Consider the following 23,937-nt stretch of genomic DNA (forward strand, 5'->3'; position numbering starts at 1 on the left):
TCTGGCAAACTACAAGAACAATGGATGCCTTAGTCTAAACCTAGTTTCATTGTGAGGTCTGGCATGATTTCAATGTACAAGTCGGGTATTTTATTTTGCCTGTCTAGTTTGGTGTGAGTTCTGCATATTTTCCCGCCTTTAATTAGGATAATACCAGAAATGAATTAGTCGAATCAATCGAATTTTTTAGCTATTTTGGTAAACTTCTATTTCAGTTTTTCTTATTTATTGCTGGAAGAGATTTCTGTATGTATACAGCGGAATTACAAAAACTGTTATATTTCATTGTCACTTCAGAAATACTTTCCCCCCTCTGGTCTTAAATTGCAAATTTCCTCTTAATTAGCTATTCAATCATCGATTTGGAATGATATTTAATTTCCTTGTTAAAGGGCTGCAAGAAGCGATCGACGAATCAAGCTTGAAGGTCCTGCAATCAAAGATGGACTAGAAGACGAATTATTTGAAGAAGGGGTTGAGTTTCAGAAAATTAACATTGTTCCAGATCTTCAAGATGACTCTGTATGTATTTGTGTTTCAGAATACTTATTTTTATGGATCATTCTCATTTCTTGTTACAAGGAGGGGAGGGATGGAGTTGAACACTCTCCAAAAAAGTTTCTACGCACTCTCGAGAAAAACTCTGAGGAAAAGATTTTTAAGATCTCTGATTATAAGTTTTATAGTTTTGAGTCTTTGGTATGTTTTGGATTTTAGATAAGATCCCTCTTGGCCAAAATTTTTTCGTCAATTTTTTTTTAATTGTCTGCAGAAATGTACGTAACGGATGCAAAAATAAAAAATAAAAATGTACCTGTTAGACCACTATTTTCAGTTTTCCAGGAAGCCCTTCTGAGAGTAACTGGGGGGAGAGGTACCTTCCCTCGTTTGCAAGCATCATTACTCCTTTGATTCTTCAGGACTTGTTGTAGCATCTAAACTTTTGGCCCACAATTTTAGGCCATGAACCATTGCCCGTCCCTTCGGAAAATTCTTTAAAAAACGAAAAAACTGTTAAATCCTTAAGAATTTTATTTTTCAGGCATATACGGGGCTTTTTTCAGCTTGTGGAGATTATATATTTAGTCTTAAGTGTTTTATCTATACACCTATAGTTATTCTATAAATAATTGCTTATATACAGAATTCAAGTTTAACATTAAACGCTTGTTCTTTTTTGGAACTTACTAGTTTCCATATTTAATATATTTTTAGCTGATTTTCAAATTCGAAATGAGGAGCTAGTGTGATACTGAACGACAACTTTCAATTTATGTCAGTTATAATATAATGGCCCCGTTTAATAATTAATTTACAAAGAAGGTAGACGGATAGGCTCTCTGCTGGGTTATGTGTTTGCCACTTGGGGTTAATTTTCGTTGGATGAGAATTGGACTAGAAGCTCAGGGTAATTGTCTCTTTCACGGGATTGTTAAAAAAGGGTTAGTGTATTTACCATAGTCTAGCCTATTATAGATGTCAACACTACTGGAAATTTTAGATCAAAAGCTCAAACGGTTACTTTTTCTGTTTGCAGTTGTTTTGATTCTGGTTTAAAGGAGCATAATGTAACACAGCTATCCTCAGTGTTCCCATGGTTGCTTGTTATTCAATTTTGTGCACGGTATAGCATGTCTTACCGAAAAAATCTTTAGTACATATCGATCATAGGTGGACACAGGTCCGCTTTAAGGATTTTTCCCTAGGGTGGTTAGGAGGCCAAAACACGAGGAAAGTGCGTTTTTAGACAACTTTTTTATGAGACCCTTTGCGCCTTTTGAAGGAGTGTTCTCCTTTCCCTCGTCTTCTCTAAGGATAACGGTTTGAATTTCAATCAGTCAAATATCTTGTATTTTTGACAAATTTTTCCAAGCAAGCTAACGATAACTTGAGTCAGCAAAATAAATACCAGTAACGCTATTAATAGCCATCATATGATAGTAAACCAACTAAGGGGACTAAAAGAGGGATATTGTCTTAACAATGGAATCGGTGGTTCCATCAATTGCTTGATGGTAGAATGTCAAAATAATATGACGCTATTGCCGCTGGTCTTGGTACTTGGTTGATCTTGGTAATTCTCTAAAGACAAAAGACAAAACTACTTTTTAAAATAATAAACGTACAAGATATGAATCTATTTAATATATATGCATATCCTGTTTGGATTGTTTGAGGACATAGGCTAGGTTTTTGCTTCTACTCTAAATTCAGCTCATATTAGTCCAGTATTACCAATAGATAATTTCCTAGGTACTGTTAAGAAATTGCCGAGATAGATTTCAGGGATTCCTCCTTTCCCCCAAGTACTATTTTAATAATGTGTCTTTACCCTTAGAAGAATTAAGAGCTGCTTTGTTTCCTTACAAAATGGGAGAAAAGCTGCACATTTAGGCTGCTTAAACAATAATTTCATGGAAAATATCCAAAAAATAAGTAGTTAATATCGCCTATCAGCTTTAGAAGGCGCTATAAATGTGAAAAAATGAATTTTTATCGCTGCCTGTCTTAATATTGTCTTCTTACCTTTTTTGATCATGTTTTTCTCGAAGTTTTCATGAGATGGCCACATTTGTATAACAATCTGAAAGGGGCTTTATATTCAGTGTCCTAGTACTATGGCTAAATCACTCATGAACTTGCCTTGTGTTGAGTATTTAGAGAGTAAAAATTGGAGCTAGTCAAGAAATCAACAATTACTTAGGGTATTAATCTACTTTAATTTTGACCTTCTTCTTCCACTTGTCAAACAGTTCATGGTAACGAACTGTAGTAAGGAGCGACCCGGCTCAATAGAAACCAAAACTCTAAAAAATGGAAATTTGATACCAATAGCTACATCAAAAGAATCGCATTTTAATGCTGATTTTAAATATATAAGTTTCATCAAGTTTGGTGTAACGCATCAAAAGTTACGAGCCTGAGAAAATTTGCGTTATTTTAGAAAATAGGGGGAAACACCCCCTAAAAGTCATAGAATCTTAACGAAAATTACACCATCAGATTCAGCGTATCAGAGAACCCTACTGTAGAAGTTTCAAGCTCCTATCTACAAACATGTGGAATTTTGTATTTTTTGCCAGAAGGCAGATCACGGATGCGTGTTTATTTTATTTTTTTTTTTTTCCCAGGGGTGATCGTATCGACCCAGTTGTCCTAGAATGTTGCGAGAGGGCTCATTCTAACAGAAATAAAAAGTTCTAGTGCCCTTTTTAAGTGACCAAAAAATTGGAGGGCACCTAGGCCCCCTCCCACGCTAATTATTTTCCCAAAGTCAACGGATCAAAATTCTGAGATAGCCATTTTATTCAGCGTAGTCGAAAGTCCTTATAACTATGTCTTTGGAGACGACTTACTCCTCCACAGTCCCCGTGGGAGGGGCTACAAGTTACAAACTTTGACCAGTGCTTACATATAGTAATGGTTATTGGGAAGTGTACAGGCGTTTTCAGGAGGATTTTTTGGTTGGGGGGAGGGGTTGAGAAGAGGGGGATATACTGGGGGAACTTTCCATCGAGGAATTTGTCATGGGGGAAGAAAATTTCCATGAAGGGAGCGCAGGATTTACTAGCATTATTTAAAAAAAAAAAAACAAAGAAAAAATAAATATGAAAAAGTTTTTTTTTCAGCTGGAAGTAAGGAGCAGCATTAAAACTTAAAACGAACAGAAATTATTACCCATATGAGGGGCTCACCTCCTCCTAATACCTCGCTCTTTACGCTAAAGTATTTTTAGTAATGTCAACCATTTATTCTACGGCTTTTGTGATTCAGGGGTCATTCTTAATGAATTGGGACAAAATTTAAGATTTAGTGTAAAGAGAGAGGTACTGACGAGGGGGCGAACCCTCTCATATGTGTAATAAAAACATGAGAATAAAAAATTCTTTACGTAAGCTAATTTATAAGTTACGTATATCTTTTACTAATAAAAAGATTCGTAATAAATTAAAAGTTCTAGTTGCCTTTTTAATTAACCAAAAAATTGGAGGGCAACTAGGCTTCTTCCCCCGCTCTTTTTTCCTCAAAATCATTCGATAAAAATTATGAGAAAGCCATTAAACCAAAAAAAAAAATTTAAATTTCGTTTTAATTATTCCTCTTTTGAGAGCCAAAATCAAAACATGCATTGATTCAAAAACTTTCAGAAATTAAATAAAAAAAAAACAAGTTTTTTCAACTGAAAGTAAGGAGCGACATTAAAACTTAAAACGAACAGATATTACTTCGTATATGAAAGGTGCTGCTTCCTCATCAACACCCCGCTCTTTACGCTAAAGTTTTTTACTGTTTTAAAAAGAAGAGTTGAGCGAAAGAGTCAAACTTTAGCGTAAAGAGCGGGGTGTTGATGAGGAAGACCCCTTTCATATACGAAGTAATTTCTGTTCGTTTTAAGTTTTAATGTCGCTCCTTACTTTCAATTGAAAAAACTTGTTTTTTTTTATTTAATTTGAAGAAGGGTCGAAACAGTATAGATATGGTGTGGCTGTATTTGTTGGCACGGTTGAGAGGTGGTCAAACAATTGCAGGCCATAAAATTTGTATAGTAATCTGAGAGGGGCTTATAAGCCCCTCTCAGATGCAATAAAATTATTATTGCAGGCTATATCAGTCTACTGTAACTTTAGCCTTCTCTTTCCACTTGTTTGAAGAAATTTTGAAACAATATAGATATGGTGCGGGTGTGTTTGTTGGCATAGTTGAGCGATGGTAAAAAAAATTGCTGGCCATAAATTTTGTATAGTAATCTGAGAGTGGCTTTTCATTCAGTGTCCTCGTGGCATCGTTAAATCACTCATTAACTTGTAAAATTATTACTGCAGGCCTTATCAGTCTACTGTAATTTTCGCCTTCTCCTTCCGCTTGTTTGAAGAAGGGTCGAAAGAAGATAGATATGGTGCTGGTGTATTTGTTGGCACAGTTGAGAGATGGTCAAACCGTACCAGACCGTTACTGAGAATATTAAAAAAAACAAATACTTAAAATTATTATTGCTGGCCACATCTATCTAATTGGATTGTGGTCTTCTCCTTCCACTTGTTTGAAGAAGGGTCAAAACAATATAGATATGGTGCGGGTGTATTTGTTGGTATAGTTGAGAGATAGTCAAACTGTTGCAGACCATAACTGAGATTGTAAAAAATACTTAAAATTATCATTGCAGACCATAACAGTCTACTATAATTTTGGCCTTCTCCTTCCACTTGTTTGAAGAAGGGTGAAAACAATATAGGTATGGTGCGGATGTATTTGTTGGCCCAGTTGAGAGATGGTTAAACTGTTGCAGACCATAACTGAGATTACAAAAAATACTTAAAATTATTATTGCAGGCCTTATCAGTCTACTGTAATTTTCGCCTTCTCCTTCCGCTTCTTTGAAGAAGGGTCGAAAGAAGATAGATATGGTGCAGGTTCATTTGTCGGCACAGTTGAGAGATGGTCAAACTGTTGGAGACCATAACTAAGTTAATTAAGAAAACAAGTATTTTTTTTTTCTTTTAAAGGAATAGCTAACTTTCTGTTTATTATAGGTTTTTGCGGAAGAGTTTAGGGCTCCATCGCGTCTTTTGGTTCAAGCACTCTGTCTACGACGTCAATATATGAAAATTGCCAATCAGTCTTTTCCCAAGCTTGCTGGAAGGTTCATGGATTGCGCTAAAGACAAGAAACTTGCTCAGAAGATAAGTGGAGCTAAACAAAAGCCGACAAAATCGGAACTAGGTTGGTTTTTTTTCATATTTAATTATTTATCTATTTTTCGTAATGACTCTTTGCTTTAGATTTTATGCCAAAGAGTTTTATTCTATGGTTATTTCTTCTGCACCTTACTTTTATATTTTGGTCGTTTTTGGGAATTCTATTTTGACAAGAAATTAGTTTTGGACTAGGTTCTAAACAGAAATGTAGTATGAGCGCAACTAATTACCTTTCGGTCCAAAGGCGAATTAAACAGATGTTGTACGTTTGTAAATGTGTTTTCTTTCTGAATTAATATTATGTTTTGAACTATGATATCACAAATAAAAATTGTGTGTGCCTTTTGACATCAAACTGGTATGTATATCAACAGGGTTTTGATTTGAGGAGGCGAGGGGGTGATTGCGCAACTTTGAAACAATACAAAAATTTATAAATAAATGAATAAATAATCTTTATTCTTTCCCTTTATCACAATAGAATAATATGGGTATCGTCAAACAAAAAAAGGAGAAAAACGCAAAAAAACTCAAACTTCGATTTGAGGATATTGTCGTTGTAGCGCTTCACGTAGTATGGAACGAAGGAGTTTAAAAATCTTGTCGTTGAGTGTGTAAGCGGGCATTCTAACAGTTCTTTTCCCTCTTTAAAAGTTGCCAGCCTCGTTTTGTGTGCGTGGGTCACTGAAGTAAACCGAGGCAGGATATCTACGGTGCGTTGGGGACTTCAGGATGTCAGCTCCAAACTTCATCAGCGTTTCGTGTCTCCTTTCATCCAGGGTTGGGAGCCTGAGTTCGCTCAAGCTTTCTTCGTAGTTTTTGTAATTCGATCCAAGAGTTATTTTGCAGGCTCTTGTCTGAATTGTTTCAAGCTGACTTCTGTGTTTCTCTGTGAGCGATGGGTGACCGACAGGACAGCCGTACATGACTATGGGCATTACATAAGTTTTGTAGCATGAAAGAAGGAGTTGTTCTGTCATTCCAAACCTTCTGAGATTTGCAAAGGATTTTAGAAGACCAGCTGCTTTTGCTGTGATCTGGTTGATGTGATCTCCGAACGTAAGATCGTCACATAGTGTGATGCCGAGTATTTTGACTGATTTCTTTGTTTGGAGAGGTGCAGATTCGTCAATGCTCTTCTTATTCAGGAAGTTGACACGCAACACACAACTTTCCTCGAGACTTAGCTGGAGCTTCACTTGATCAGCTTGATCCCGAAGCTCTGCAACCAGGGGCTCGAGTTGGTCGTGTGTTTGTGACAGGAATCGAGTAGACTTATTAAACAATCATCTGCGAACTTGTACCTTTGTTTATGTTGTCTCATCAGTCGGTTGATTACAATGACAAATAAGATGGGACCTAGCTTGCTTCCTTGGGCTGCTCCACATGTGATGTCTTGGAAGTTGTATGCTTCCCCGTTTTCAAGTTGTACGCACTGTTGACGACCAGAAAGGAAACTTGTGATGATGCACAGCAGAAACTGCGAGATCTCCAGGGCACGGGCTTCATTGATAACAGTCTCGTGGTCAATGAGATCGAAAGCTTTCACGAAATCAGAAATTATTATATCAGTAAGGGCCTCCGAAATTTCTAGGTGATCTAGTAGATCATGAAGTAATCTGACCAGATAATGTGTTGTGTTGTGCCCTCGATGAAAACCGAAAACTGGAAAATAAGAAATCACAAGGGAAATTTTTTATAGTTTTGACAGTTTAAGGGACATTATTAGGACCCTCAAATACGAGCCTTTATTTTGGTCGGCAATATTTTACATGAAATTTTCTTTCAAAGGGTTTTGTTCATTGTGTCATGTCTACTTTGTTGCTTTTTACCGCAGGTTTTGATGCTTTTTAATATTTATCTACTAATTTTAAAAATTAATTTGTCCTCAGTAAATTAAAATTTTGCGTTTTTAATACAACTTTCGAACTGAAATGTGAAAACACAACTACTTAGCGGTGTTTTAATTGTATTCGGCTTTCTTATTTTTACTTTATTGCAGCCAGCTTGCGAATAATAATTATTAGTTGAAAAATATAGAGGTAAAAATGTTTTTATTTTGATCTCCTTGAACTTTAACGGTTTTATTTCTGCACCATTTTAAAGACAATTAGCCGGTTAAAGACGAGGAAGCGAGAAAATATATTTTAGAGCATAATTTTGAGCACGTTGCTGGGAAAGCAGAAGAGATTTATTATATTTTAGAAGGGGGTTCTGACACATATATAGTCAGGCAGTTGATGTTCGGATTCCGTCCTAAATCTGCATCCAAAAGCAGTCGAATTGCTTCCACTATCTTTGTCTTGGTAGCATGGAAGTATTTGAAGCTTATCTATTAGTATTTAGGAAGAAAAAAGTCATGGATGAGCTTTTATTCTCACTAACTGTCAATTTCATTTGTCTTAGTTTAGATATTAAAGCACATAGATGGCAGCATTATCACATTTGAGTGGCAAAGTCGTCAAGCTTTGGAATAATTAAGAACCGTTTATGATTAATCAATTTGTTGATGGATCGTGGTTTCCCCGCTGCGATATACATGGACTTCACCAGATGGGACTTCATGGAATTAGAATGATCATGTTCTCATCGGGAATTAGTACAGACACTGTCTAACAGTATATTCAAACTTTTCGTGGGGCTAATTCGTACTCTGATCACCAGTTAGTTATTGCTGGTTTTAAATTAAGTCTAAAGGCTGTCACCAAGCGTTGAAAGACTGGAGGTATTTGACATTCAGAAGCTCTGCGATAAACGTGTGAGGCAAGTGTATTGCGTTGCCCTTTCTAGTAAATTAATTGAAAAAGAAGTTTTCTAAAGAAAAGTAAATGCCTCAATAAAGTTGAGATTAGAAGAAATAGAAACCTACAATAATTCAAACTCAAAACGACCAAAAATTACTATTAAAGAATAAATGAAATACAAAACGAACAGAAATTAAATAAATGATCATGACAAAAATATACAACAGGTACTAATAAATATGAATAAATAAATTTTAAAACGAATAAAGCTTAAGTTGAACATGCAAATCAAGCTTAAAACGAACAAAAATATTTGGCTATTCAAGCATAAATGAAACCCGAAACGAACAGAAATTAAAATAAACAATCATAGCGAACAAACATACAATAGATACTAATATAAATGAGTAAATAAATCTTAAAACGTGTGAAACTTAAATTGAATATGCAAATCAAGCTTGAAACGAACAAAATTCTCTACAAACAAGAGTTTGGGTTTTGCCTCCTTCTCTCACTGTAAAAGTCTGAAACCTACTGCTTCATTGGCGCTCTACTGAAAACTGTATATGTCTTTAACAGTCTTGAAAAGTGCAAATAATATCAAACTGAATGTTTGATATATAATGTTGACAGATCACTCTTAATAGTTGAAAGTTCGTCAGTTCAAGTTTTTTTCATTATAATTTTATTTTCATTTTCAATGCTCCAATAACTGGAGAAGAAAATATTTGTAATATAAATCGTTTCCATTGAAGTAACAATGGCTAAGTAGGCTTTAGTCTTTTACAGTTAGGGATGGGGGCAGTATCAAAACCCTTGTTAGCTATATTTGTCTTGAATGGTATTGGAACGAACTAATAAAATCAAAGTGAATATTTGACATATAATGATATTAATTACTGAAAGCTCATCAGTTCAAAATTTGATTTTACTTTAATTTTTGTGTTTATTTTCTATGTTGTAATAAGCCCATAAGACAATACCTGTAATATAATCCGTTTTCGTAAAGCGCCAATGACGCATTAGGTTCTCAGGTTCCCATCTCGAGATTTTTACCAGATACCCTTTGAGAAAGTGGGACGTGGGCTAGTTGCCCATTGATCACTTTAACTCGTAAAAAAGAGCTAGAAGTTTCAATTTCCGATCGAATGAGTCTCCGCCAAAGTTGATACGACCAGCCCTTCCATAAAAACCTCATATTGTAATAATGGGCAGCTTAAATAAGGTATAATCCTTGGGGGGGGGGGGCTAGGGAGGAACTCTCAACCCCTAAGTTATAATAATTAGAATTTTGGACTATTTCGAAAAAAATGGCTATTTCAAGTTTCTGATAAAATGCATTTGGGGTAAAAATGCACAATGCTTGCTACTTTTTGATCGCTTTGACGCTAACAAATTTACGACTTACATAAGTTACAGTTCTTGTCCCGGGTGCAATGGAGGATTTCTCAAAACCTAAGTTACAGTAATTTTAATTTCGGACCATTTTGAACAAAATGGATATCTCAAAATTTTTATCGGATGCATTTGGGGGAAAAGGCCAGAGGGGGGGAGGTAGATGCCCCTGATCGCTTTTGATGATTCTTTAAAAGGTAACTAGAACTTTCAATTTACAATCAAATGAGCCATCTCTGAAGTTTATACGACCACCCCTTACATAAAACCTTATATGCCCCCGGGTCATAGCTTACAACACTTCTCCCCGCCCCTAGGGGGCTTTTTCGACCCTTGAATTTTTATTTTTTAATCTTTAAGCTATTTTAAACAAAATACCCATCTAAAATTTTTGATTGGATGCATTTGGGGGTAAAGGGCTTTGGGGGGGATAGTTACCCTCTGATCACTTTTGATTCTTAAAAGGGCACTAGAAATTCCGATTTACAATCGGATGGTCCCCCTCCGAAGTTTATATGACCATCCCTTCCATAAAAATCTGATATGCCCCAGAGCACATTTTACAGCACTTGCCCCCGGATTCTGGGCAGGTTTCTTTTTTTTTATCCCCTGGAGCGTGAAGTAGCAAGGTCTGGTGACACCCGGGGAGGAATTGCACCTTGTCAACCCCCCCCCCCCCAACAAACATTTAAACATTGTTGAGTCATTTTTGTTTATGGTGGAAACATACACTTAAACAAAGTGTTTCAAACAGTTCGTGGTAACGAACTGGACTAAGGAGCGACCCGGCTTAATAGTAACCAAATCTCTAAAAAAACGGAATTTTGATACCAATAGTTACATCAGAAGAATCACATTTTAGTGCTGATTTTGAGTATATAAGTATCGTCAAGTTTAGTCTTATCGAACAAAAGTTACAAGCCTGAGAAAATTTGCCTTATTTTAGAAAATAGGGGAAACACCCCCTAGAAGTCATAGAATCATAACGAAAATCACACCGTCAGATTCAGCGTATCAGAGAACCTACTCTACATGTTTCAAGCTCCTATCTACAAGAATGTGGAATTTTCTATTTTTTGCCAGAAGACAGATCACGGATGCGTGTTTATTTATTTTTTTTTTCCAGGGGTGAACGTATTGACCCAGTGGTCCTAGAATTTTGTGAGAGGGCTCATTCAAACGGAAATGAAAAGTTCTAGTGCCGTTTTTAAGTGACCACAAAATTGGAGGGCACCTAGGCCCCCTCCCACGCTCATTTTTTCCCAAAGTTGTCGGATCAAAATTCTGATATAGCCGTTTTATTCAGTATAGTCGAAAAACCTTATAATTATGTCTTTTGGGACGACTTACTCCCCCACAGTCCCCGTGGGAGGGCCTGCAAGTTACAAATTTGACCAGTGCTTGCATATACTAATGGCTATTGAAAAATGTACAGACGTTTTCGGGGGGATTTTTTGGTTGGAAGGAGGAGTTGAGAAGAGAGGGTTATGTGGGAGAAACTTTCCATGGAGGAATTTGTCATAGGGGAAGAAAATTTCCATGAAGGGGGCGCAGGATTTTTAGTATTATTTAAAAAAACCATGAAAAATTAGATATTAAAAAGTTTTTTCAACTGAAAGTAAGGAGCAGCATTAAAACTAAAACGAACAGAAAATGTTACGCATATAAGGGGTTCACCTCCTCCTAATGCCTCACTCTTTACGCTAAAGTATTTTTAGTAATTTCAACTATTTATTCTACGGCCTTTGTGATTCAGGGGTCATTCTTAAGGAATTAGGACAAGATTTAACCTTTAGTGTAAAGAGCGAGGTATTGACGAATGGGCGAACCCCCTCATATACCCAATAAAAACATACGAATATAGAATTTCGTTACGTAAGCTAATTCGTAAGTTACGTATATCTTTTACTAATGCAAACGTTCGTAAAAAACTAAAAGTTCTAGTTGCCTTTTTAAGTAACCAAAAAATTTGAGGGCAACTGGGCCTCCTCCCCTGCTCCTTTATTCTCAAAATCGTTAGATCAAAACTATGAGAAAGCCCTTTAGCAAAAAAAAAAAAAAAATGCAAATTTTGTTTTAATTTTTCATCTGCGGAGAGCCGAAAGTAAAACATGGATTGACTCAAAAACGTTCAGAAATTAAATAAAAAAAACAACAAAGTTTGACTCTTTCTCTCAACTCTACTTTTTAAAACAGTAAAAACTTTAGCGTAAAGAGCGGGGCGTTGAGGAGGGAACAGCCCCTTTCATATACGGGGTAATTTCTGTTCGTTTTAAGTTTTAATGTCGCTCCTTACTTTCAGTTAAAAAAAACTTTTTTTTGGACATTGGTATAACATTGGTATGTAAACATTTTAATGTAAATAACTTACATAAATTTAACCAAACACAACATTTTTATACATAATAACAATATTATTACAATATCAAACAACACCATTTTAACTCGCGGCTTACGCGGAAATACAAGATGAGCTCCAGCTTTCGTATTTTACCATAGGCCTATCCATGTTTTTTGCGCTTTGACTTCAAAGACCCAGGTGATTGAATGGTATATATTTAACAAAATGAACTGTATTTAAAAGCCATGTTTTCATTCAGAACCTCTCTTTCTAACATATGTTTTCTGAAAACTTAGAAATAGCCTCATCATCTTTTCTGCTACACTATTTTCAATAGAAAGCATGGCTAAGCTCGATAGTCGATAGCTTGGTTGATAGTAGATCTGAAATAAATTTTAATAAACTTTACTTTAGAAAAACTCCAAGAGGCAACAGAGATACATAACATCAGGTAAAACCTTAATGCTAAAGCTAGATTAGGAATAGAGTCCGGAAGCTCGTATTCAGCTATAAACTGCAGTAGTCTCAGAGAACTCCACTTCAGAGCCACTTCTGCAGGAATGTTTGCCGCTTTTAAAAATTTGCTCAGACGTAGAACGCGTGTTGATTTCTTGTCTAAAAGTTTCAGTGCACTCTAACATCGATGTTTTTTTTTTAGTTCTTCTTCCAAAGTTAGAGGCTCTTTTGCAGCTTTTTCTCCAGGCATCAGTTTCTTTCTTCTGATAGTTCTTAATTTGACTAGGGGAATGTCCATCTCAACACAAATAACTTTTGCAAATTCTATTACCTTTCCCAAAAGACCATCTCTATTATCATTCAGAAAGGCCTTTAAACTGCTCAATTTGATAGGGCACTTTTCGAAACTTATTTCAAAAATTTATAGGTATTTTTGGGTGTGGTGGACTTCTTTAAGGACAATATTCCATAAACATGAGAAGCACAAAAATAAGAAATCCCACATTGAAGTCAATAAAGTTTGAGCTGCTCCTCTTGTGTCGAGAGTTTCTGAAGAGTTACAAAGTTTTTCAATGGTATCGACAATCTTCTAAAAGCATTTAAACACTGGCTTAACAGCTTCATAGTTAGCACCCCACCTGGTTTCTGGAAGTTGTTCGACCGTAACTTCAACATTTGCCAAGAGTACATTCCATCTGTGTGCTAAGCATGAGAAAAGAAACATATTACCTTTCCAAGTGCCAAAAAACCTCACACAGGAAGGAACTGTAGCAAAGAGTGCACTCCGCAAAGATTTAGTGAATTGTTGGCACAAGGTGCAAACAATGCTTTAGGATTAAACTCATGAATCCTAGCTTGTACTCCTGAATTTACTCCAGCCATTGTCGGAGCGTTGTCGTAGCCCTGCCCTCGGCACATTGCTATATCCAGACCATCTCCTTCAATTGCATTTAAAATATCCTATGTAATGTCCACGGCTCTTTTTCCGGTAAGCTGATAATAGCCTAAAATATACTCTTTTATTTCAACTTTCTTGTTCTCAATGTGCACGTAACGAATTACTTCACTCATTTGATCAATGTGCGAGGCATTGAGTGTGCTGTCAAACATTGTACTAAAATATTTTGCCTTTTTAATATCAGTTGAATCTTTTCCTTTACCATACCACCAAAAAGTAAGATGAACTCATTTTGAGTAGTAGGGTACAAATAGCTTTTCAATACCTTTTTGACTGCCTTGAAAGTTTTAGTTTGGTCAAGTGCTCTCTTAGTACAGGATCATATATTGATAATAGTTCAATCAGCTCTAAGAAATGCCCCCCTGTTTTGTGATACCACGTTTTCCCTGTGTCCGCAAAATGGAAGATTTTGACTAGCTAAAAACAAAGTGGAATCTAACAGTCCCTTGAAAATGTCTCTCCATTTTCGTTTCTCTGTTTCAGCAGCTGTTTGGTTTGCTGTATCAGTTTTTATTGGCATTTAGGTTCAGGTGTATAGTTTTCCACTTCTTATAGCAACTGTCATTTTGATCAGAGGCTTCATTATTCTGAACTTTTGGATTAAGTTTCCACCAAGCTTCAAAACCAGTTACAAATTTAGATGTGTTTGGATTATTCAAACTTTCGTTTTTAGCAAATAGTGTGCAACAAAAGCAGTGCAAGGTGTGGGTTTTTGTCGAATATGTCATCCAGGCTCTCCTAATCTTCTCAAAGTTTGGTTGGTTTGTGTAGAACCAATCAGGACTAAATTGTCTGTTTCTACCCTTGGTTCTATCTTCTAACTTTCTAGTAAGTGAAACAAAAAGTCAATTTTCGTTCTGAAACGTTTCACTCCTTTTTTTAACTTAGTCAATTCTTGGTTTATCCGGAACAGCTATAGGCCAGTCAGATATGTCTGAGTACAAAACGTCACTGCTACACACTTCTTCATTTTCAACGCTTTCTGTCTCAGCATCGTTGTCGTCTGCGTTTTCTTCACCTGAATCTACATCTAAGTTTGTTTTTTCTCCCCCTTCGTATTCTCTCCCTTCTTTTCCTCCATCCTTAAAAGCAATGTCAGTTAGTTTGTCAATCCCAACTCCACCGTCGGCCTCGGATATAGATGATGCAGCGGTAGCAGTATATGCTTCTCTACAATGTAAAGCTTCAATATTAATTGTTGATGTAGGTTGTAAAAACCATAGCATCGAGCTGGCCAGAGACAGATCCTCCAAGATTCTTGACTTTTGCTTTTTCCTCTGCTGAGCTCCGCTCTGACGATTAAGTTGAAATATTGTAATTAAGTTGATTTAATATCGATTAAGTTGATATATGAAATATTGTGTCATATTCTCATGAACACACTTAACTTCTCATGAGAGACGTTAGGATAGATACATGCATCTCCTGAGAAGAGATATTTTATAAAAGATACATCACCTGGTAAAAAAAAGAGTATCAAAAACGAAAACAGCTCTTTTTTGTTTTGTAGCTATTATTTTTTAGATTTTGGTTCCTGTTGGGTCGATTTACTTAAAGTTCATTGCATTGAACTGTTCGATCAATCATCAAACACAGATATCAGGTAGCAGAGTATGAAAGAAATACCAACCGTCAGTAAAAAAAAAAATAAGTCTGAAAATAAGATAAAACTTTCCAAGAAAGCAATCGGGAAATAATAACCGAATCTTTGCTTTCGGCTAAATATAAAATTTTTTATGAATTATTTTTTGGGGTCGATTCCGTTTTAATAAACTATTCTCTGAATTCGAATATAATCTATTGCTTAATTTTGTCTCATTAAGAGGGGCAGAGGGGAGAGGCTGCAATTTTTACGGTAAGAAGATTATATTTAAGAAAAATTTGAATGGCAAATCCAATTCTATTACAATTTTTTTTTATTATGTTGTTTTTAACTAAAGATTAGCCTTCATACAGGGTTAATAATTGCTCAAGCATTAGAAGTTGTGGAGGTAGGCTTAGGTATTTATAAAATTTTCAGTGCCCAAATTTGAACATAATATCTACTTTGCAAAATTTCATTCATTAACATAACAACTTTCCTTAACCGTAAAAAGATCCTAGACTGCAATTGAACCACTCAATCAAGCATGGACGCGTGCCGGAAATATTGCAGAGGAGAGGGCATCAAAATAGCAATGTTGAGGGGAGAATGAGAAGGAGAATACATTTGAAAATAAAAGGTTATTTGCAATATAAAATTCTCAAGCAAAAAAGAAAAGTACTTAAATTTTACATACCAGATAAAGCAAAAATTCAACAAATTTTTAAATGGTGAAGATTCCTGGCAAAAAGATCAATTCCTTTAATCGGTGCTTATGTTTTATACCGCCAACACTCAAGAAGTGGATTAATCCTAATGAAAAACACCAAAACATGATGAAAATATAATACTTTAGAAACATATTTGGGCAATATATTTGCACTTTAGGGTTTTGTGGGTGGTGGTAACCTGACCTCAACTAACATAATTCCCAGCCCCCCCCCCCGCTAATTAATGTGCAAATATATTCTCCAGGCTTAACTTACTGCGCCTGCCCTCGGGCCCTGGGGGGTTGTGTCGACACCGGAGTTTTTGTTATATGACTTTTGAACTATTTTTAACAAAATGGCTATCTCAAAAATTTATCTGATGCATTTGGGGAAAAAGAGCGTGGGGGGGGGGCTAGTTGCTCTCCGATCTATTTTGACTCTTAACCCTGGGGGGTTGTGTCGACACCAGAGTTTTTGTTATCTGACATTTGAACTATTTTTAACAAAATGGCTACCTCAAAAGTTTTATCAGATGGGTTTGGGGAAAAAAGGACCTGGGGGGATAGCTCCCCTCCGTTCACTTTTGACTCTTAAAATGTGAACTAGATCTTTCAATTTCCAATTAAAAGAGCCCTCTCTGAAGTTTATACGTGCATCCCTTCCATAAGAACTCTCCCAGGGCATAACTTTAAACGTCTACCCCCGGGCCCCTGGGGTTTGTGTCGACACCGGAGTCTATGCTATCTGACCTTTGAACTATTTTTAACAAAATGGCTATCTCAAAACTTTTATCTGAGAGAAAAAGGGCATTGGGGGCCTTTACCCTCCGATCACTATTAACTCTTAAAGAGGCCACTAAAACATTCGACTTCCGATTGAATGATCCCTCTCTGAAGTTTATGCGACGACCCCTTCCATATGAAGGGCCTCTTGGAAAAAAAAAATAATAATAATAATACAACATTGGATACGTATTGCCTTTACTATAGGCAGCGGTATAGCGTTGCCTCTGATTTACGAGCCTAGCATACGATGAAATAGGTATGTCAGTTGACGAAAAATTGAGTAAAATCTAGGACTCTCTAAGTGGAGCTGCTGAAGAGTCAATTTGTTATGCAAAAAAGAAGAAAGAGCAGTAAATCAGTGATGGTTCTTAGAAATTCATGCAAGGCAGAAAAGAAATAAAGATCCAGGTAGTAATTTCATCCCCCAACATGGAGACCACCTCAGGGCCCTATTATAAGCAAACCCACAAAGCTGTAAAGAGGTCCATACGAACTGATAGACGCTGCTTTTTGGCGGCAAAGGCAACCTAAGTTGAGACAGCTGCCAGCATAGGTGATAGTTGAAAAGTGTTCCGGATAACGAAAGAGATCGCCCGTGGTTTTGAAAACATACATGTGCTTTTGAATGTAGGATGGGTGAACTACTTACAAGTAAAGATGATAATGATAACAGATGGAGACAATACTTCAATGGAGCAGTATTTTCCTCCCCCTGCTAATTCTATAGAATTATCTGGATTGTCACTCTTCGAGCTGGTTACCAACACCGGGCTTTAAGAAAGGTTGATCCGTTGACTGCAACAATTGGTAAGGTGTTACCTTGTAGTCCATAGGAAGTAAAATCCTTTGCCAAATACTCCTGAATTATATTCAATCGAGAATTGAAGAGATCCTGAGAGGCTAACAACACGGTTTCTGGCCAGGCCGATAGTGTGCTAATCTGATTTTCAGTTTGAGAATATTAATTGAAGAATGCAGCGAGTGGTAGACTGAAGTGCTCCTGTCGTTTAGTAGTTGTAGTAGTAATAGTAGTAGTAGAACAATTTTATTGAAAATAATCATTTTTTTTTTTTACAACAGCACAACAAAAGCGGAGCTTGCGAGAATGTGCTAAAATAAAAAGAGTAAGAATATGGAACATGAGACCATTTACCGAAACCAACATAAAAATAAACAACGAAACACTACAATATAAGACCCCATAACAACACATAAAAAATACAGAAAAATAACCCACTGAAAATATCGATTTAAAGAATTTTGATTCTGTACACAGGGAATCCCAATGGAAAATACTTAGACATTACGGCATCCTCATCAAAATTGCTAGAATTATGGTTGCCTTAACAGACGAACCGATGATGAGAACCAGACGGAATGGTTCCAGGTCCATTTTGGTGTACGACAAGGCTGTATCCTCTGTATTTTGTTCTTCACGATTCTCATTGGTTACATGCATCAGTTATGTCACTTTGTTTGAGCGATTCAGTTAAATCAGAGCCTTACTATCTTTGATGGTGATTTTGTTGATGACACTGTGCTCCTGTCTCATAAGAGAAGTCTTACTGCAGAACATCACAGAAGCATTAATCAAAGCCAGACGAGCGGGATTGCCAATCAGTACCCAAAAGACCAAAGTCATGCACAATAAAGTATATAAAATGCCGTGCTCGACACTTAATATCGGTTCTGATGGGCTGAAGAAGATTGTAGAATTGAAGTATCTTGGAAGCATTATAAATTCTGATGGAAGCCTAACGCGTAAAATTGTTAGACGCATTGTTTTTGGAGGCAATGCTCTTACCGAACTAAAAAAAAAGAAAGTCTGGAAGAGCTGTGCATACTCTTTAAAGTTTAAGCTCCAACTGCTAAATATCACGTCTTCTCTGTGTTAATATACGGATGCGAAGCATTGGTACTGATAAAACAGCTTGAGAAACAAATACAAGGTTTCGAAAATAATTGCCTCCAGTGAATCCCAGAAATCCACTGGTTTGATAGAATTGCAATCACCTTCGTACATGAAAGAACAAAGTAACTATTAACAGTCCAGAAAATCTTAAGTAGGGGTTGACGGTATTGGAACCATATGGTCTATATGGGCGAAGGCAGGCTCCACCATGATGTCTGGTGCTGCCTCCCCTCGGCATTAGAAAGCGTAGACAGCAGAAAATACGCGTGATCAGTGCCTAGAGAAGGATGCTGCATTGGTGGACAGACTTGGAAGACTTAAGACATCAAACTCTTCAGAGGTCATCGTGGAGAGACACCGTTGTCGCCTTAAGTGCCAACCGGCGCAGGAGGAACCAAGTAAGTAATACAAAAAAATACGAAAGTGCTTAATGGAGGCAAAAAAAGCTGGTAAAATGTCAAAAACTCCAAAGAGATCTTACAAAAAAAGGATTAAATAAGGAGTCGAAACGAAAAAGTTGAGCTCTTTTAGTAAATACATAATTAAACCCTGGGAAATTGAAGAAGGAGCTACCAAGGGAAATCTATACACCCACCGGAATGAATTGATAATCTGCTGACCTAAGCTAAGATTAGGTGTTGGTCTAGGTATAATATGGACATCCCTCGGAGTTTTCCAGCAATGGTGGGAAACCTGCCAAAGGAAAGTACAAAGTACATGGACTAATTGTTGTCGAAATTCAGATAACAACTCCCGATACTACCCAAAAAATGGTGATATCACATTGAGGGTATTGGGTGTCTGGCAGCCTAAAATCGTACTTGTAACCTACTAAACTTCTTGTGTCCTGTCCCTGGAGTAGCGCAATATATACTTTTATAAATCTACCAACACCGATACATATTTGTGCAACAAACTCACAGCATTACTTCTTCTCGGGTGTAAGCTAGTAATTTCTTATTGAATTTCTAAATCGAAAGCCCGCTGTTCAATTTGTGTAGAAGACTAGGAATGAATTGTGAATAAAGAGTAATCCTGTATTTATAGGCTGGAACAACATGAATAAGCATTCAATGTCGTTTCTAACGGCATCTTGAAAGATAAGAGCACGTTTAATTGTAAAATCAATGTATTTAAAATTCTTTTTATTAATCTATATTCACGGCCCCGGCTATAAACCTCATCTTTTTACGCTTTATAACTTTCTCCCTTTTTGGTTATAGGTTTATGCTGGTTTCATTCTTCTTTTTCTTTACTATCAACTATCAGGAGATAAAAATACTGATTAAAACTGTTTTAATGATTGGTGCTTATCAGCACTGTTTTCTTTAAATAATTTTTACTGGAGAACAATAATAACATAAAAAAATACTTTTCTTTTGGAACTAACGCTGTATTTGGAGGGAAGAATGTTTAAGTCCAAAGCAGCTTCGAGATAACAGCTTCCACGCTTGGAATGACGACATTCAACTCCTTTGAGTTGGTTTTTCTTAGTGTTTTTGACTTATTAACCTAGCTCAGAGCTTAACTTAAACCGTAAGTGACAATTTTGCGAAATTTTGATATATTATGGACGGTACTACACCCAGCGGGAGAGCCAACTAACGGGCTTCCACTTTTTTAGGGTTAGTGTGAAGGATGGTGCCACAGAAATTCTTAAGGTTTTGACCCCACAGTTTTGTTTTAGCCCCCATAGGAAATTCTTTTTTCTCTCCTGTTTTTCTTCGTTGTGTATTCATATTTCTTCTGTGCTATGTCCTTTATTTTTTAAACTCCCTCTTTATTTTGACGATAAAACTAAATAAGAAAATCTCTAGCTTCCACAAATAGAAATAATAAAGTAAATTAACACCGAGAAATATCCTCAGTTTTTGGTGAAAAGGAAAATAAAAAACCAAACATAACTTCCATAACCAATCTCACTATCATTCTGAATGTATACGAAAACTGTAAGAATAAGATTAAAATATTGACAAATATAAGGTAAGTTAACTCGTATTTAGAGCTGAAATATGACCTTGTAAACAAAATACAGCTTCATCAATAAATCATATGAGCCTATTGTAAAAAACACAACTTCATTAGTAAATCACACCAACACATAGTAAATCAAACTACAATACATCCAACACTTCGACTTCATATTGTGACTACCAAAGCAAAAGAACTTGTGTGGAATTAAAAAAATAGATACAGAACAAGATAACAGCTTTATTTAGGATGTTAAATAGAATTAGACTAGAGCAATGTCAATATGCACTTAATAAGGTTTCATTTTGGGCATTTAGTATATACGATTATGCAGGATAGCCTTTGAGCTAATGGTTACTGATACTTTTTTCCAGTCATGAATGATATATTCCTATTTTTCCGGCATAAATAAGACTCGGCTAATGTATCTAGTAGGTAAAGATCTAAATTTACCTTAGAGCACAACAAATCTTTTTTTAAGTGGTAGAAACGCTCAAAGCTTCAGCAAGAGCAATACTAGCAATTAACAGTCAATAGTAGGCTTGGTATTGGGCAAGATAACATGAATTGGTACTTATCTCCCGAAAGCCCTGTGAAATACTATGTTTGAGATAAGTTTTGTTGTTGGTACTAGAAAATGTCAAAAAAATAGACCCTGGTCACTTGAGCTGAGACATTGCCGGTGAGACTGGAGTTACCTGTTCCTCCAGCCTTTAGAAGATTATATAAAACGTTTGTTTTATACTGTATGCTAATTATAACGACCCTTCATACACCCCTTCCCACACAAAAAACGAATCCTGACTACTTCTCCTGATACCAATCCCTCCGCAAAGCCTGCTGAATATTAGCAGCAGTATGTCTTATATATCTGGCTCAAAAACCTCACTTTGAACATTATATTTTTACAGAACGATATGCAGCCCATCGAGAAGCCTCGAATAAAGAAGGTATAAATGTTTGCCCCTTGTACATGTTTAATGAATGTGTATTTTTCCTAGATTACTGCCCTATTGTTATAATTAACGGTTGTGCTGTTATTACTACTAACTTCTATCTTTTGCAGGATTATTCCTTGGGGTTTTTGTTTCATTTTTATTGTGCCAGTCAGAGGCGTTACGCATGGAGGGAGAGAGGTGTCCCTTCCTTCCAGTATCTTTAGATCGCTGGTAAAAAGAAAAGTCAAATTTGTAAAAATAACGGTGTGAAGTGCCGCGGGAAAATTTCATGTTTTACTGATCTTTATTGCAGTTTTGCTGCTGTTACCGATTTTTACTGAAACATTGCTATTGGCCGGAAAAATTACTAGCTATTCAGTCAAATCTGTTGCCAATCCCTCGAGAAATGTTTTAGCGATTGACGCTTCTGGTGCCTACTAACATATTTTCTTATAGTAGCGAATTAGAATTTGTTCGACCTGGAGAAGGGATGTGACTTTTTTCTCTCTCTCAGGCACTTTCTCCCTCCCCCCTCTCTCTCCTTCTCTTTCACTCTCTCTCTCTCTCTCTCTCTCTCTCTCTTTCTCTCTCTCTCTCTCTCTCTCTCTCTCTCTCTCTCTCTCTCTCTTTCTATATATATATATATATATATATATATATATATATATATATATATATATATATATATATATATATATATATATATATATATATATATATATATATATATATATATATATATATATATATATATATATATATATATATATATATATATATCTATATATATAAAAATAAGTTGTCTGTCTGTGGATCAGGTGACGTCATGTTTCTGTGTCGACTGACGTCATGAAGTTAGTTGTCGTCATTTTTGCTATGACGGTGACGTCATTAAAGATATTTAAGACATATATGTTCACGTAGAAATCTATTAATGTTTAAGTTTAAAATGACTGATGAACTTACAATGGCAAAAGCCGATGAATATGCTCAAAGAGTCTATGCCAAAAAACTTGCTGCTGATAGAGAAAGTCAGAAAAGAAAGCGTGCCGAGGAATCAAAAGAACAGCAAGGAAACAGGGTTGAGGCTAAAGAACGCAAAACCGCGCAGTTAGATGAAGATCCACCTGGACAGCGAGAGTCAAAACATACCAAAACTGAAAATGATAGCGATGATGATTGGGTTTGGGATTTTGACTTGGACAAGGTCATCAATGCCTACCAGATTTTAGTTAAAAAAACGAAGGTTCGGCGATATGTATTTCATAGTGAAGCTGAAAAATTAAGAAGAAAAAGAAAACTGAAAAAAGAAAAAATGTAAAAAACATGACGACTGGGACACAGGGAATATAAATGACGACCAGGACACGCTGAAAAATAAAGAAGAAAAAGAAAACTGAAAAAAGAAAAAATGTAAACAACTAAAAAATACTAAAAAGAAAAAACACTCAAAGAGAAATTACAGACCGGGACACAAATGACGACCGGGACAAAGGGAATATAAATGACGACCAGGACACAGGTATTTAAGAATATCGTTCAAAGACAAATTTTTAATTGTAAGAAGACCGTTGAAAGAGAAATTTCTAATTGTAAAATGACTGAAGAACCTACAATGGCAACACCCGAGGAAGCTGCTCAAAACGAATGTATTCAAGCCGAAGTAGCTGAGTTGGTAAAGCGTTATGTTTCAGGTTCTAGGTCCGAGAGGCTCCAGGTTTGATCCTTGGCTTTAGCATTAATACAAAAGAAGAAAAAAACTAAAAAAGGTAAAAACTACAAAAAAACTAAAAAGAAAAAATATATATATATATTTATATATATATATATATATCTTCTATGTATATAAAAATAAGTTGTCTGTCTGTGTAACGATGACTCTGGTCAAACATTTTCAGATCAATTGCTGGCAATTGGAAACGGAAAGCTCAGTAGTGGGAAAGCCAAGAATGTTGTATATTCGCAATTTTTACGTAGTTTGAAACACATATATAAATCTATCTATATTCACAGGTGGGACACAGGGACACAACTACAATGGCGCGTAACTAATATGGCGCGTAACGACTTACGCGCGGGGGGGGCTTGGGGGGGCGCGAAGCGCCCCACCAACTAGGTGTTGGGTGGCGCGAAGCGCCACCCCAACAGCTAGTATATATATAAAAATAAGTTGTCTGTCTGTGGATCAGGTGACGTCATGTTTCTGTGTTGACTGACGTCATGAAATTAGTTGTCGTCATTTTTGCTTTGACGGTGACGTCATTCAAGATATTTAAGACATATGTTCACGTAGAAATCTATTAATGTTTAAGTTTACAATGACTGATGAACTTACCATCTATCTATCTTCTATATATATAAAAATAAGTTGTCTGTCTGTGTGTCTGTCTGTGGATCAGGTGACGTCATGTTTCTGTGTTGACTGACGTCATGAAATTAGTTGTCGTCA

The 23,937-nt window shown here is 36.2% G+C and overlaps 1 protein-coding gene across 5 annotated transcripts in view; it reads left to right on the forward strand.

Moving 5' to 3' along the window:
• The window catches only part of LOC136029397 (AMP deaminase 2-like), a 121,745-nt gene that overhangs the window by 47,953 nt on the left and 49,855 nt on the right, over positions 1–23,937 (forward strand). For 3 of the 5 annotated variants that reach the window (XM_065707746.1, XM_065707744.1, XM_065707748.1), the window contains 3 exons: positions 393–522; positions 5,532–5,721; positions 21,462–21,500. In XM_065707746.1, coding sequence (XP_065563818.1) covers positions 393–522; positions 5,532–5,721; positions 21,462–21,500 — 359 coding nt within the window. The remainder of the gene's footprint in view (positions 1–392; positions 523–5,531; positions 5,722–21,461; positions 21,501–23,937) is intronic. The other 2 variants (XM_065707747.1, XM_065707745.1) reach the window with 1 other exon arrangement.

This window comes from Artemia franciscana, chromosome 7, assembly GCF_032884065.1.
Source record: "Artemia franciscana chromosome 7, ASM3288406v1, whole genome shotgun sequence".
In the NCBI taxonomy this organism is placed as follows: Eukaryota; Metazoa; Arthropoda; class Branchiopoda; order Anostraca; family Artemiidae; genus Artemia; species Artemia franciscana.